General features: G+C 37.4%; 3 protein-coding genes across 3 annotated transcripts; all 3 read left to right on the forward strand.

Annotated features, from left to right (window-relative positions):
- Positions 1 to 2,608: 2,608 nt before the first annotated feature.
- On the forward strand, positions 2,609 to 10,460 carry LOC137727787 (uncharacterized). The gene is made up of 12 exons (XM_068466602.2): positions 2,609 to 2,853; positions 3,383 to 3,539; positions 4,284 to 4,370; positions 4,687 to 4,771; positions 4,847 to 4,940; positions 5,081 to 5,279; positions 6,967 to 7,044; positions 7,212 to 7,289; positions 7,383 to 8,560; positions 8,665 to 9,382; positions 9,457 to 9,927; positions 10,009 to 10,460. Exons 1-12 carry the CDS (start codon positions 2,708 to 2,710, stop codon positions 10,150 to 10,152), a joined length of 3,435 nt encoding a protein of 1,144 aa, XP_068322703.2. The 5' UTR covers positions 2,609 to 2,707; the 3' UTR covers positions 10,153 to 10,460.
- LOC148693353 (histone-lysine N-methyltransferase ASHH1-like) lies at positions 10,169 to 14,023 on the forward strand. The gene is made up of 4 exons (XM_088677585.1): positions 10,169 to 10,348; positions 11,254 to 11,288; positions 12,916 to 13,375; positions 13,599 to 14,023. Exons 1-4 carry the CDS (start codon positions 10,313 to 10,315, stop codon positions 13,866 to 13,868), a joined length of 801 nt encoding a protein of 266 aa, XP_088533711.1. The 5' UTR covers positions 10,169 to 10,312; the 3' UTR covers positions 13,869 to 14,023.
- A 1,331-nt stretch (positions 14,024 to 15,354) lies between these two features.
- LOC137729776 (leucine-rich repeat receptor protein kinase EMS1-like) lies at positions 15,355 to 17,023 on the forward strand. The gene has a single exon (XM_068468800.2). It carries the CDS (start codon positions 15,576 to 15,578, stop codon positions 16,707 to 16,709), a length of 1,134 nt encoding a protein of 377 aa, XP_068324901.1. The 5' UTR covers positions 15,355 to 15,575; the 3' UTR covers positions 16,710 to 17,023.
- The last annotated feature ends 28 nt before the right edge of the window (positions 17,024 to 17,051 follow it).

Here is a 17,051-nt window from a genome sequence, read left to right on the forward strand (position 1 = left end):
GAGAGATAGGTGGGCAAGCAAGTCCTTCCAAGAAAAGAAAAAAAAAAGCATTCTTAGTAGATTTGTATGTTTCGTAGTAGTTCGTTTCACTATTTCATTGGGTTTTATGTGTAAATTGATAGGTTTTGTGTAACGAGTTCTCCTAATCAATTATGATTAGAAAAAGTTGAGTACGAATTACTAGCCTTTTGAAAAGAGTTATAGGTTGCAAACGTGGTGTCAAATGATTTTAATTTAAAAAAATAAAAATAAATAAAAAATAAAAAAAACTTATGTTTGGCTTTTAGTGTTTGTTCAAATTGCTTGCAACCTTAAAATTGTGATTGTGCATAATTCTCATCTTAATTAGTTACACTCTTTATGTTATCATTATCGCTTGCAAGTTGACAATGAAATGTAAAGCACCAAATGCAAACAAATGGGTAGCAAGCATGGCTTTGATGTAAGTAGTAGACGCTATGTTCACATATGTACATATTTTGCTTTGGTTAATACATTAAAGCATATCATCATTAAAGAGAATGGCACCATCAAAACAGACCATCATACAAGTAGACTTTATGTTTTTTTCTTCAAAATAAAAAAAAAAAGTAGACTTTATTTTTTTTGCATGTATATATTGTTCATCTTTTGTTTTGGATTAATGTATCAAAAATCATACCATTATTTGGTCATGATAGCTTGAAAAAATATGACCTACGTCATACAATTAAACAGTGACAACATTTTCGTTTAGGCATTTAATGAACATATTAAAAAGATTTTTGGAAGCGCTCAACGCCCGTGACAAATTAAAGGTCTTTCACATGTGCGTATGCGTGTGTAAAAAGGCTAGTGTAGACTGATATGAAGAGGCATGGGCATTCTCGCACATGTAACTCAAGCAAAAATGAAATTATACAAACCAAGCAAGGGCAATAGCAACAGCACATTGTTCAATGAACAGTGTTTTAGTTCATTTTCTCTTTTAGTATATATATAATTTATTGATTTACCATTATCATTAGACCATCTTTATATAAGACGTCAAATACATGAGTGGTTACTCAAAGGTTCTCTATAGTAACCCAACAACTTCTCTACATTATTACGATGTTTATGATAGTTTAATAACATACATTATTTGTGTCACTACACTTTCCTTTGGATGTTCTTGTAGCAATGATAGTTGTCTCGACAAAACCTTGCTTGGAAATCCTATTGGGATAAAACCAACGCGAAAGAGAAAAACCGAGCATAGTTAAAAAGACATTGATAAGTTGTTGGACGTGCATAATTTTGTCTCATCAAAACTTTGACATGAAAAATCCAATGGGATAAAACATAAAACCTAGTCGAAGAGAAAAAAAACACAACACACTTATATGTCCATTATAACATATTGTCGAAGACTCCCCCTTATGATAGTAAGCCTTGATTCTACTAGTCAACACTTTCAAGTTTGAAATAATGTGACTACGGTCTCCAAGAAATTAAGTTTGGGTAGAACTTGACCTAGGGAAGTGCAGAAGTTTAGCTTGAGTTGACAACAACTGTTTGTGTTCATGCAAAGAACAAATAAATATAAAATACACTAGGAGTAGTATAAAACTCCATGGTAAATATAAACCATATATTAGCCTTGTAGGCTCTTCAAGAGTTTCATGCTGAGCAGAGGCTCTATGATGATCAAGTTAGTAAGCAATTTTAGAATCAAGCAATGGGCAAGAGAATCAAAGTATTAAGATTGTGTTACCATAGACGAACCCTAGATGAGTGTATTTATACCATTGGGAGAGAGATCGTTTTAGGATAGAATCATTGTTCTAAGCTGGGAAAATCCTAGAAGATATCTAAAAATAGATATTGCACCCTCTTAAAAGTTATGATTACTTGAGGCGCACACCAATTTCTAGATTGTAGGAACTTCATGATATATAAGGATCCGATTGAGGTTGTATCTAGATTAGATTATGTATCTTATAGAACAAGCATGGTCATCTAGCAGAGTTGCTCGGACTTTGCCTATTGCCCCGGAACAAGGTGATGGTGGCACCACTGCTCTGTCTGGTCTAGCTCTGCTTGGAGTTGTTGAGTCCATGACCAGACTTCTGAGGTAAATTTGGATCAGCCTTACTCTAACTCTGAAAAATCATGGTCTCACACCTTTTATAAAAAGGATAATGCTATTCACACACCTATTTTTATCTCCAACACACTCTTATTACTGTTTTGTCATTGATATTTTTTAATTCATTTGATCCGATGACAGAAAATTGAGAAAAATGTATGAGAAGTAAAAATAGGTGTATAGATAGCATTACCCCTACAAAAACTATAGAGATTGACGTAGTTGAAACAGACGAGTTGAGTTTTTTTATCTACAAAATTGTACTATACTACTTTTCATTCAACTAATTTTTTTATTTTTATAAATTTATCAGGTAGGTTCAAGAAGAAAAAAAATGGTATTCCATTGATATGAAAGAAAAAAAACCTTGGATCATTATTTTTCAGAATTTCAATCTCAAAAATAATATTTTGTGTTATTGTAAGTTGTTTTTGTCACTTTAGTATTTTCTTTTTTAATAATAGCATTATAGTTGAATGGTTACCCTTTAAAAGAGTTGGGTACCCCCGAGTGAGAGAGAGAAAGAGAGAGAGAAGAGAGAGAGAGAGAGAAGGGCACAAAACAGTGTCTCGAGCATAAACCAAGCGACCGGAAAGAATGGATTCAGAGGCAGATCATACACACTGTGAAATTGACCAGATTGAAGAACACTGTGCGCGTCAGCTGCTCTGCCTGACGGAACAGCGTACTGGAGAAGAGCCGCGGTACACCCACATTGAGCAAAACGAGTTCTTGCATAGAAGGTAAGTTACAATCACTGTCTCACTGTTAGTTTTTAGCTTCGGCATGAGATTGTGCAATTCGGTTTATGGAAATCGAACTGCATTGGTTGATGAATTGCCAATCTGTTATCTGGGTTTCTCAATTTGTTGTCTTTGCTTGTAAATTTTGGGGTTTGTTAAGTTTTTTTAAATACGGGATCGGAAAATTATGCTGTTGGGAGGATTGATGGGCTATTTCATTTGGTTTTGAATCTAAAATATGAGGTTTTGGGGTTTAGGGTGTAAGATATATGATATGCAGTTATTTTCTTAATTGAAAATATTATCTTGTGTTGCCATGGCTCAGATACACCTGCTAACCTGCTCAAGGAAAGCTTGCAGTTTGTTATTTTCTCAATTTCTCGACTTTCTTGCAGACTCCATTACATGGTTTTCTTGTTTTGGGTGGTGGTGGTGGTGAAGTTGCAGGTCATATCATAAATACTTGCATTGAAAATTTAAAATTATATAACAAGGGTTTCTTCTCTTCTATTTGTTTTATTTTTTGCAGACATAAGACACTGGCGGAGGAAGATATTGCTATATGTGAATGCAAGTATGATGAAAATGATCCTGAAAGTGCATGTGGGGAGAGGTGTTTGAATGTAATAACCAACACAGAATGCACTCCTGGGCATTGCCCTTGCGGTGTCTATTGCAAGAATCAGGTAAATTTTTATTTTTTCCTCTGTGTGTGTCTTCTCTCGCTCCTCCTGCTCATGGGTTTGTGAATATGGATCTGATAGCTTGCATGTTATTTCTTCATATTTGTCTTTTTCTGTTTATACGTAAGCCTTCATGACATCGCCAAGTATAATTCAGAACTTTGTACATTGTGATTGTAGAAGATTATACTACTTAACCAATCTGTATTTTATTTATTCTATTTCCAATTCTCTTTCGTATTTGCCAATTCATATTATCCTCATGTAATGTTTATCAGCATATTGGTTTTAGCAGTATTGATCCTAACCGATTTTCATCCATCAAATGTTTCAATTCTTCACAAAAAGAGTAAATATGGTGGTAAGACCACGGTTACCGCTGGAGGTGAGAATTTGTTGCCAAATACAAGGAAAGTTTATCTTTGATAGTGACATCGTACTATTTGTAACCAAAAAACTTAGTTAAAGGTGGGCAGGGAGAACTAGATGGGGTTGGCAATGGCACCACTCTTCAATGTTTGTCTTTCATGGTTGCATCTGTAACTCTATTTTGTTTTTCAAACGTTCGTTATGCTGTTTTCAACCGTCTAATAAATTATCTAAAACACCTTTTCCTTTTCTTGAAAATATTGGGATAGTGATGTACTTAGAATGAGTTTAAGATAATTTGAATCTTCAGTACCCTGTTCAAATACTATGAAATTGCTTTTATTCATTTCTGATACCTCATTTGTTTACTGTCAACAGAGATTTCAGAAATGTGAATATGCCAAGACAAAGTTGTTTAAAACAGAAGGTTGTGGTTGGGGTCTTTTAGCTAATGAGAATATAAAGGTAAAGCCTACTAGTTTGTATTGATTTATTACAATTGTATACTGATTTCTCTTTACCTGGGTTCTTTTCTATTCAATTATTTACTTGAATAATTATATACATATTACTGAGTTTTAGGCAAGTTTCTAGTTGCTGTTTCTTTTGAAACATTTGAACTGTATAGTGCATCTTGGTATGTTATTTATCTTCGGAACTTTTGTTTTTGACTCAACTGAGAACATTGAAGCTTTATAAGTCTATGAGCTCCTTATAGTTTTATCTTTTGAGTGAATCTGTAATTTCTTGTAAGCTATTTGATTTGTTTTATACAATGCAGGCAGGGCAATTTATTATTGAGTACTGTGGGGAAGTGATAACATGGAAAGAAGCAAAGCAAAGATCTCACACTTATGAAATCCAAGGTGATTTAATAGGCTTACCAAATATATGTTTGTATTACTTTATTGAAACTGAGTTCAATTTGTGCATTGATGTAGGTCTCAGAGATGCATTCATTATTTCTCTCAATGCTTCTGAATCTATTGATGCCACTGAAAAGGGAAGTGTTGCTCGATTTATAAATCATTCATGGTGAGCCTCATCAGGCAAATCTTTGTGGGAAAGTTTAGTATGTTAGTCTAGTATATATTTAGACTAACTAGCTGTTATCTTTTATTTTTATTTTACTTGCCCCAAGTTGAGATTGAGTTATTATACGTTAATGTTTTCAGCCAACCAAATTGTGAGACAAGAAAATGGAATGTGTTGGGGGAAATTAGGGTTGGAATATTTGCAAAGCAAGATATATTGGCTGGAACTGAGTTGGCATATGACTACAATTTTGAATGGTATGGGGGAGCTAAGGTTCGCTGCCTCTGTGGTGCTTCTAGCTGTTCAGGATTTCTTGGGGCAAAGTCTCGTGGTTTTCAGGTAATTTATTGATTTACAATTCTGGATACAAGTTTCATTTTAGATATTAAAGATGAAATAGCAGTTGTTTTGAGTGTGTGCTGTAGGTGGCTGATATCTCCATAGCTGCACGTTATCTATTTCTTATTATAAAATTATCTGGATAATGAAAATTAAAATCTTGACTGCGATGCATAATGCAAGTTCCTCAATCTTTCTGGTTACATTTTATTTTAATCTTTTCAGTTTCTTTTTCTCTAGGCATGGGCCCATTGTTCTTTGAAATTCATTGCATAACCTCTCTGAAGCTTTCAACTTTCCAGGATCATAAATACATATATTATACTTATAAAATGGTTTTAGGTTTTTTCATTGTCCATCAGTTTGCAATTGTCCTATAAACTTTTATGGGGCATATGTCTGACGCTTAGTTTAGAGGCATTGTATCAATTAGTGTAAAGAAATAAAAACTTAGGCATTCCTCACCTAGTCACCCTGAAAGTTTCTTAGAGCATACAAGTGTTTTGTGAAATTTCTAAAAAGTGTGGTGTAGCAAACTCACACTTCTTAAGATAATTAAGAAAAATGAATTCTTTTGGTATGGGTTTTATTTATATTATTTATTTTTTTAAAACCCTAGGGAATAGAACCCCAAGTCTCTATCATTCATACCCTGCACGCCGTTACGCAGCCAATTGACCCCCTAAGAAGCATGCAACGCAAAATTTGAATGGTTACTATATGGCAGCATCTCCATCATCAGTTGGGAGTTGAATTGTTGAACGGTTGCTATTTCAAATTTTTGTTCTTCTAGAGGTTTTTATTCTTGCAAAAAGGGTTTTTAGAGTTCACGGTATTTCAATTATGCTCTTAATTCAGAAAATTCGTAAACGTTGTGGTGTTTGGCAGGAGAGAAATCTCTGGTTTCATCTCCTTTTCTTCCTCAGTGAGACTACTAACAACCTGAAAAATATATATTTATGGTGTATCATGGGCCGGTTATTGGGTTTCTGGTACCAAATTGGGTTGTTTTTAACATGTTGAGATATAGGGACTGAAAATGGGATTGCCAAATTTGTGGTTTTAATGGTGGTTTTAGGCCTGATCAGTGCGCTTTGAGCTTTAATAATTCTTCTTAATGACCATTGTAACCTTTGGAAAATGACTTAAAACAACTTAATTCACATCTAAAATGTTTTCCAGTTACTCAACCATATTCACTCAAGCTTATACCTACCCTACGATCCAATTATAACAATAACCCTACCTATCACAATCTTCAAAATCAGCCCTTCCTCACTCCATAAACCCCAATCACATAATACCACCCATATTGAGTTTTCTTGGTCAATGGAGCATCAAATCATCATTTATGACAAGTCAGTGAGAATGGAAAGGTATGTTATATGCCAAATTAGTTGAGCTCATTTTGTCCCTTTGGTTACTAAACACTGGGCTTATGTTTTGTTTGGCTACTCAGAGCTGAGCACTAAATGTACTGTGCAGTTATATGTGGCCGAACAACAATTCATTAAATGTAGCCAGATATTGCTGCAGAGCACATTTGGAGTGTAACCAGAAATGGCTGCACACCAACATGAAAGTGGAGCCAGTTTAGCCACGCAATTCTCTCTATGTGCTGTATTCTGAATCTCTGATACAGAACACTGACCAAATTCTTTATCTAAACTTGTTTTCTCTAATGCAGGGCGAAACTTCTTCTCGATGTAGTGGGGTTGGCTCAGAATGTGCAACAGACTACACAAGTGAATTTACAACTAATGAGGTTACCAACTCTATCTTTAAATTGATAATGGACTTCATTATGAGACTGCTTCACTAGCTTTGGGTTTGGTCAAAATATTTCTTGCACCAACATGGAAGCGCTTCCCTCAGTGACTTTGGCTCCTCTTGTGACATGTTCTTTGTTCAAACTTGTTTTTGAGAATGCAGGACGACAATTCTGCCCGAGATAGTGGGGTTAGCTCAGACTGTGTAATGGATTTCACAAGTGAATTTACAACTTATGTGGTAACTAACTTCATCGTTAAAATAGCTTTGGTCCCAATAAGAGCCATATGGATATTTTGGGTACTTACGTGCTAGTTTTCTTTTGTTTTGTAGATATTCAAGACTAGAGAGTCCTTGATGCAGTGGGCTCGTGAGGCTGGAAAGCGAAATGGGTTTGTTATTGTGACAATACGATCTGATATGGGTAGTAAGAGTACAAAACCAAGAGTTACATTAGGTTGCGAGAGGGGTGGAAGATTTAAGGAGAAGAAAACTAGGGCTGCAAAAAAAAGACGTGGGACAGGCACAAAGAAGTGTGGGTGTCCTTTCACATTGAAAGGGGAGAAGTCAGCGAATGGGGACGGATGGATGCTAAAGGTTGTATGTGGAGTGCATAACCATGCATCCACCGAGTATCCTGATGGGCGATCATATGCAGGGAGGTTATCTGAGCAGGAGACTTCACTCTTGATAGACTTGTCAAAGAGTTTAGTACGACCCAAAGAAATCCTGAGCACATTGAAGCAAAGGGATGAACTCAATGCTACAACCATAAGGACGATCTATAATGCACGCCAAAGGCAAAGAGTTAAAGAGAAGGCAGGGAGGTCTCAAATGCAACAACTGTTATGTAAGTTGAATGAGCATGACTATGTCGAGTGGCATAGGAGGTGCCCTATGTCAGATAGTGTGCAGGACTTGTTCTGGGCGCACCCTGTGAGTTTGGAGTTGTTACGTGCATTTCCAACCATTTTGATGATAGATTGCACGTATAAGACCAATAGGTACCATTATCCCTTACTAGAGGTTGTAGGCGTCACATCCACTGATATTACATTCTCAGTTGCATTTGTCTTTTTGGATTCTGAAAAAGAAGACAACTATATATGGGCATTAAGTAAATTGCGTGGTGTCATGGTGGAGTGTCCAATGCCAAATGTAATTGTCACAGACATGGATTTGCCATTGATGAGAGCCATTGAGGTAGTATTCCCTACAGCTAAAAATCTTTTATGTAAATGGCATATTAATAAGCATGTGTTGGCAAAATGCAAAAACTTGTTTGAGTCCAAGGAAAGGTGTGATAGATTTATTATGAAGTGGAACGTACTTGTGAGCTCTCCTACAGAAAATGATTACATACGGGATCTAGCAGTGTTACAGAGAGAATTTAGTATGTACGCTGAGGTCATTGAGTATGTTACAAACACATGGTTGAATCCTTTCAAGGACAGATTTGTGTCGGCTTGGACAGACATGATCATGCATTTTGGTAATGTAACATCAAACAGGTAATTTCATGAGGTTATATTACTCACACAATATTACATTATTGGTTTAATATGAAGTTTGTAACTTTGTGTTAACTTGTTTGCATTTTTTTATGTTTTAATAGGGCCGAGGGGGTACATACCAAGCTTAAGAGGGAGCTTGGTATGAGCCAGGGGAATTTTGAGGGTTCTTTTGAGAGTATACACTCTCTTATTGAGTTACAGCACACTGACATAAAGATATCTTTTGACAAGTGTTTGACGGTCACACAACAAAGCTTCAAGTCTTCAGAATTCAAATATTTGAGAGGAGTTGTATCTATGTTTGCATTGGAGAAGGTGTTATCTCAGTCCAAACTAGCCATCTCAATTGGTGCTGGTGGTTTAGGATGTGGTTGTGTCATACCCAGAACGCATGGTCTACCTTGTGCCCACGAGATTGTGAAATACAAGAGGGAGTGTCGGCCAATTCCTCTTGAGTCGCTTGACCCCCATTGGACTAAACTTGATATACTACCTCCGAGTTCTGCTCAGGAATCTATGGATGTGAATGAGTTTCCTGAGTTGGAGTTGCTTCAACGATACTTTCTGGAGGCAAATGCAGAAAATAGGTTGATGCTCAGGAAAAGAGTGAGAGAACTTGTAGCACCCTACACAACTAGTCTTGTTGAACCAGGAGTCAAGTCCAGATTACGAGGTCAACTGAGGGAGAAAATTGATATGTCAACTCAACAGGACCCATATGCATTTGAGTTGAAATCTGCATCTGTGTATAGTCACTCACCTAGTGCAATGGATGATCAGCAAAATTTTAAACATGAGCAAACGGAGCGAACCAAGGAGGTAATAAAGATACCAATTACTAAATTGAATATCATATAGTTACCCATTTATACATAAGGTTCATATTCATGCAGGTTTACCGGACATTATCAATGAAAGGTATTTCGTATATTGATGCGTTCCCAATTGGATTGAGGCCCTTCGTTCAGCAAGTCAAGGATGTACGTCATGATGGTCACTGCGGGTTTAGGGCAGTTGCTGATTTGGTGGGATTGGGTGAGAATGGGTACCTGCAAGTTCGTAATGACCTGCTTACTGAGTTGTCTTCATATTCTGCACATTATGGCGAGTTGTATGGCAGCACAGACAGGGTTCGTGAGTTAGCACAGATACTATCATTCTTTGATGAAGGTAGAGCACCATTTGACAGATGGATGATGATGCCTGACATGGGTCATCTTATAGCATCATGCTATAAGGTTGTGCTTTTCCACTTATCATCTACTCAGTGCCTTACCTTCCTACCACTTCGGTCAGCACCAGTTTCTTTGCCAAGGCGTCGACAAATTGCTATTGGTTTTATGAATGATTGTCATTGTGTGGAGGTATGATACCAATAATAATGGACTGTTCTATTTTATTTGTAGATAGGCAATTTAGGTTAATGTTACATATATTTCTTGTAGGTGTTCTTAAGGCCGGGGCATCCTGTACCTCCCATTGCGTCTGATTGGATCAGATATCATACGCCAGCTGCACAAGGATGGGACACTGTGTATACTAGTTGTATTTTACGCTTCAAATCTCTTGTTAGCTGTGATCAAATCTGACTCGGTCAGGTGCAAGTAACGACTCCAAGCTTTCTCAAAATATGCTTAGAATGGTCAGGTTTGATCACGTCTATGCACAAATGCGCCCTGAAAGGAGATGCCATGAAGTGGATGTTGCTCTCAAAACCCACCATAAGGATCCAAAGTACCTACACAAATAATGGAAACAAATATTTCCATTGATATATACTTAGTGGTAAAGTGTTAAACCTTATAGTATGGACAGGGCATCTTAGATGTCGCCTGTTACGAAAGCATCCAGCACCTCTTGTATCCTACAAATCATTCATAGTGGCAGCATTTGACAATTGTGGTATCCAACGACAAACAAGTGGTTGGCCTGAGATAGATCATGATACGACCATGTCTCAAACAGCAAGAAACTTACATACATCTGCCTCAAAAATCGTCAAGTATCCTGTTATCAGTCTAATACCTTGTTAGGTGCCCCAAATGTGAATGTGTAGGCAAGGGCCACAACTCCCCATACACACCACTCATCTGACTAAATTCCATAAGTATACGGTAGTAGGTTTTATACACACACACATAAATTCCACAAGTATACAGTAGCAGATTTTATACACACTCGTGCACCACTCTTATCAATTAACTGTACATGTCAACAACTCAACATACAAACAATACACTTAGTATCTTGATCGTGCACATATCAACAAAATTGGGAAGAACTGAAAATCCCTTAAAACTCCACATTTATTTGTTGGTCCTCCATCACTAGTTCTTTCAGTCATATTCTCAGCATACAAGAAAAACTAGCTTCTCTATACTGTCTGCATTTTTTTTATGTTTCATGTAGTTTTTGTTTAATCCTATTTGTATTATCATACTTATCTTGTAGGGCATGTTTATTTTATTTATTTATCTCATTTCTTCTAAGTTCTTAGCATTTAGCATTGAGTGTTCATGTGATTTCTAGTGTTCATTTGCTGTTTTGTGCATTTGTTCAAGATATTAGTTAGTGTTGTGTATTTATAGAAACATCTGGTGTGCGTTTTGCTGTTATTTTTGTTTTGTTCAGTAAATTGTTCTTCTTGGTAAATATTTTAACCTGTGTTATGCAACTTTTTTTACAAACAGGAGGATACATACCTATGGGAAGACGATGATGACAGGTAATGTACCATACATTGGGATGCATTTCTCTTCAAAGTTTCTTCCTGCAGAAGTGATTGTTGCATGAATTTCTTACTTTAACATGTCCTTAGCCTATGTTTTGGTCGGCCCTGCATGCACTTGCTTGTTGATTAGTTGTAGATTTATACTTTAGTTATTGTCCTTCGAAATTTTGTTCCCATTGATTTAGTTCCTCAAGTTCGCATAATAGGCATTGATATATTGTAATCTAGCAACAACACTTCTTTGAAGTTGTGTTTGTTGGACAACATCACAGTGCTCTTCTATGTGGTCTGTGTGCATTTTTTAACCACCCAACACCCCATTGACATTTTCCCAACACTTCGATGAGATAGTTGAGGCGAAAATATAGTTTGTTTCTTAAGAAATTGTAAAAAGATGTTATACAATAAGGGTGGGTGCCTAGGGATAAAATTCAAGACTTAGCAACAAGGTGACTTAGTTAACCATGTCCTATGGATGTTACATGTGAATACTAATTCTTATATTTTTTTTATTTCTATATTTTTATTTTCATATTTTTATGACACTTACAGAGCTAACACTTAAGTGTGGCTACATTTTGAATTTTAATTATTGGGTTGGATTTATTATGCTATAGTACTTAATACGGAGTTAGGGCTTTGGTTTTACTTTCCCTTAATGAACTTTTTGACTATTAACTTTAGATGAATTAATTACAAGCTAAGTATGCATAAAGATGAAACTAAACTGTAAAACAATAAAAGAAAGTATACACTTCCTGCATCCATGGCGTGTGGTATTTTAATTTGTTAAAACTTGCCTTGTCATTGTTGATGTGCCAGTGTCGTGTCGGTGGCTCCTGATATTTTATATATTTTTGTTCTTTTCCTGTAATCCTATAGTTTGTGATTGTGTATACTATAGTTTGTGATTTTGTATACTTTTGATAGATGGGCAACTTTTTCGTTTCTTTACATACCTATTTTTCTTTAATAAGTATATTTTGGGCATCGTGCAAAAACAAATAATTCTAGTTTGATCTGAAGTCCTGGGCCGTTTCAGACCTTAACTGAACTAATAGGGTAAAGAGAAAACTCTTCAAAGAATTGTGAGTTTTGTGGAAGACTTGAGTTTGGAAATATCCCCATTCATAGATCTGAGATCCACATCTATGAATTGAAATCAACTCTGAAGTATCAAAAGGTCTTCAAATCGTTCATTTGAAACAATAGAAACTCTTATTGAAGGATCATGATGCTTCCCAAAAATCTAAAATCTTGATCGATAGAGGAACAATATCACCATTTTTGTTCAGTAAGATACATGAATCAAATGAGTGGATCAGCGCAAGTAGTTTCCACTTCCATGGTGGGACTGGTTATCTTGCTAAATTTCAGAACTATTCTAACACAGGACTTAGGTTATCCTTTTCCTTTTGTGGCCTATGTAGTTGAAAGGTATAGGTTTTATGACAGTTTTATCTTGACTATGTCTTTAGTATCAAACAAAAATCTCTCAAACATACCACATTCACTCACGCACACATGTACATATATAGAGATTTTTTTGAAGAATTGTGCATTCGATTTACGACTTTCCTTTTGTATTCAAGTTATATACACAACTGCCTCTTTGTGACAGATATTCAGTTGAGAAAATTCCACTGTACGATTCTGCAGAGGATGAGCCTTTGTCTAGGCTCTTCAAGGCTGTGAACTCCTCAGAGTTTGATGTTGCCGAGATGATGGTGAATGTCAATGTGGATTCTGAACATCAGTCTACTGCTCTTGTTGTGCAATCACTTGATTCTGTTCCAATGGAGGGTGTAGTTATGGAGGTAAAAACAGAAGTGAGCGAGGAGAGGAAACTTTATTCAGAAAACAATCAACTGGCTATTTCAAAAAAGAATGCGATGATATCTCGTATCCGCAGTAATACTGCAGGTCGGAATTATCACATTGGATCAGGGTCCATGTCAAACAAAAGATCAAAACAATATAATGGAAAGTTGAAACATGGTGCACAAAAGCAAGTTGACGCCAAGTGTGTTGCTGCGCTTCTAGCATCAAAGGAAGCACAAGAGGAAATTTTAAATTATGAGGTATTTATTTTCAGTTTTTATTGATCTACTTGGTGGACTAAAATATCGCCGTTAACTTTGCCCTTACATGTGCATCTATGCGTCACACCCTGTACTATCTTCCTGGAGTTGCGTTATTTATATTTTGTTGAAGTACAGTTTTAGTATTTAACATTATGATTTTTTCACTCTCTTAGAAGTGGTCTATTTATCAAAATTGTTCACGTTATAATTTCGTTTGCAGCGGATGAAAAACAACGCTGCCACTCATCTTGAATCTCTCTACAATGAGATACGACCTGCCATTGAAGAACATGAAAGGGACAGCCAAGACAGTGTAGCTACCAGTGTAGCTGAGAAGTGGATAGAAGCCTGCTGCTTGAAACTCAAGGCGGAGTTCGACCTTTATTCTTCCATTGTTAAAAGCATTGCCTGCACTCCGCGAAGGCCGTTTGGCCAAGCTGAACCTTCTGACGGCAACACCGAGAATGAGATTAAGTACTTGCAGAATTGATCTTTCTTACCACGATCACTGGTTTGAAAATTGAAACCGATAAACGTTACTTCTGTTTCGCAACCATCAGATTTACACTATGATTCGGGTACTATTTTTACATTTTCGGCGTTGTAAGTTACCAATTTACGTATTATGAAGCTACATTTTACTTCCGGACAACCCGACTTATGGTTGTTATTACCTACTCTCGATCTCTTGGAGTCGGACGCATCGGAACTGCATCGGACTTTTCTTCGGGCTTAAGGCCCTCTGTGGTAGGCTAGTTGGCTACAACAGTTTAGAATAACGCATTCATTTTGTTCGTTTACATAAGAATTTGGATGTCCAAAGTGGCAGGAGTATCTTCACATTTGTTTCCTCGAAACTTCTACAACGCTGCGGGGTATGAGATATTACGGACTTTTCTGAACATTTAGATTTTGATAAAGTTGGAACGGTTTCTCCGAGGCTTCCCTGATTTTGTTTGCGTACGTGGGCAGGTGGACCAGCTACTACTCCTGGCCCCACATAATGACGCGTGGGTCCCTGACCATTGCACACGATTTCTGGCAGGTCCCGCGCAAAATGTAGGTCGTTCTCGACTTCTTATATTTTTGCTTTTGTTTTGTTGTGTTTTAATCAGGAATTCTCATTTTATTCCACATATTACTTTTCAAATCAAAGGTTTGTTCTTGCCAACAATCACATTTGAATTATTATTCGCCAATTATTTTCTTTGTTCAAATGATAGACGAGTTCTCAAATTTAATTATCATTGCCAGCGGATTAAAAAATTATTTGAAAATATAGTTATAATAAACATACTTTGACATTTAATTTATAAAAATTATCGTTTTTTAATAAGGACAACATATATTAATCATGTAACACTCCAGAAAAATAAAAATAAGGTGTCGCTCCCTTTCTCAAATTTAATATAGCATTCAACCCCTGTCACCGTTCTTCCTTTCATACCTATCACTACACATCCAAATTTCTTGGCATGTCCTTTCTTGAAATGAAAAGATACCAATTGTCATGAAGAATTCTTCAAGACATTTGGTATCTTCTAAAAATATTCCTAATTACAACAGATAACGTTTTAGCGTAGTAACAAAAAACAACTATGTTTATACGTCATGATGCGGGTTCGATCCCCAGCGATCCTCCTCTGCCTAACAACTAACAATTTAACCCCTTAGCTATCATTTGTCAAAAAAAAAAAAAAAGATCACTCTTGTTGTATTTTTGCCGAAACTTATGTTTGACATGTATGTTTTTCGAATATGTAGGGACCCTCTTTGTAACCTTTATGCCGTTGTATACGTTATACCTTCATCATAGACAATAACATAGTGTCTAAATAGCATGGTTAGTAAATTTGCATATAACACGTCCAATATTTAAATAAACAAAAATAAGAAAGTACGACAAATAATACGTAATTACATGTTATATTATATTATATTATATTGATTACGTATTTTACTAAGTATGCCAAATAAATTGATTTCAAAGTAGGCGTTGACTCATCTTCCTTGACTCGCCTACTGATCTTCGCAATCTCCTCATTCATACTCAGTCAAACCCACCTTCCACGCAACCCCGTTTCTTCCATTGCAGCCTGCTCCCTTCCTCCCCTTCTCCTACCCCACATCGATCATATATCTCTCTCACCAAACCCCCTCTTTTGCTAGTTATACCCCCCTCTCCCGATCAATTTCAATGTATATGGACAAACCTGTCCAAGCCGTCCTCGCAGCTACCGGCGGCTTCTTCGTCGTAACCCTCATCCTCGCCGCCGTCTACCTCGTCTGCAAGGACTGCAAACCCAAATCCACCAGCTCCCGCCCCGCCCGCCCCGCCCGCCCCGCCGGTCCCCTCCGCAACCCGGTCGCCCTCTCCGCCATCATCGTCGACGAGAGTACCTCCTTCGATCCGTGCCTCAAGTTCTCCATGGAAGAAGTCGTCAAGGCCACCAAGAACTTCTCCGCCGATCTCGTTGTCGGTGACGGAGGCTTCGGCCTTGTCTACAAGGCCCAACTCTCCGACGGCCTCACCGTCGCGATCAAGAAGCTGGATCCCGACGCGTTCCAAGGGTTTCGGGAATTTCAGGCCGAGATGGAAACCCTAGGTAAGCTCCGCCACCCCAACATCGTCAAGATTTTAGGATACTGCGTCTCCGGCGCCGACAGGATATTAATTTATGAGTTTATTTCAAAGGGAAATCTCGACCGTTGGCTTAATGACTCGTGGTCGTCGGACGGCGACGGTTATGAGGACGGGCCGGGGTTGAGATTACCGTTATCTTGGAAAACGCGGATTAAGATCGTTAGGGGAGTGGCGAATGGGTTGGCATATTTGCATGGGCTTGAAAAGCCCATTATTCATAGGGATATTAAGGCCAGCAATGTGTTGTTGGACAAAGACTTTGAGGCCCATATTGCTGATTTTGGGCTGGCCAGAAGTATGGACTCCTCCCGGTCTCACGTGTCGACGCAATTTGCCGGCACGATGGGTTACATGCCCCCGGAATACAAGGAAGGGTTAACGGTGGCCACCGTGAGGGCGGACGTGTTTAGCTTTGGGATCTTAATGTTGGAGGTTGCGACCGGGAGGCGGCCAAATTTGCCTACGATGCACGAGGGGAACCAAATGGGGTTGGTGGAATGGGCTAGGGAAATGGTGGAACAAAATCGGCAAATGGAAATGGTGGATTCAAGCATTTCGAATGAGGATTTGGATGAAGGAGAAGTGAAGGAGTATTTTAACATTGCTACTATATGTGCTCGTGAGATTTCAAGAGATAGGCCCGCCATGAAAGAAGTCATTGAAATGTTGGACCAAATTTCGACATGAATATTTTCAGTACATTTTTTGTTGTTTTGAGTAGTGTTTGTTTATTTTATGGGATATTGAATAATGTTGCTTGGAGCGTTCATGAAAGGGGATGTGAATGTGATGTTGAGCCAAATAACCAATGGAATGTCACAAGTAGGAGAATTATTACTTAAATTGTGTCATTTCTATCTCAAGATTGTATTTAGGCACGTAAAACTGACACGACAAATTCTTTAATACAAGTGAGTCTCTCGTATATAATGGTTGAGGTGATCTCTAATAAAGAATTTTAGTTTTGTGTGTCCAAATAAAATTACTGTTTTTGTTTACAAGTCCTTTTATGAATGGTGATGCCAAGAT

Source organism: Pyrus communis, chromosome 10 (genome assembly GCF_041283825.1).
Source record: "Pyrus communis isolate YQ-2024b chromosome 10, ASM4128382v1, whole genome shotgun sequence".
Lineage (NCBI taxonomy): Eukaryota > Viridiplantae > Streptophyta > Magnoliopsida > Rosales > Rosaceae > Pyrus > Pyrus communis.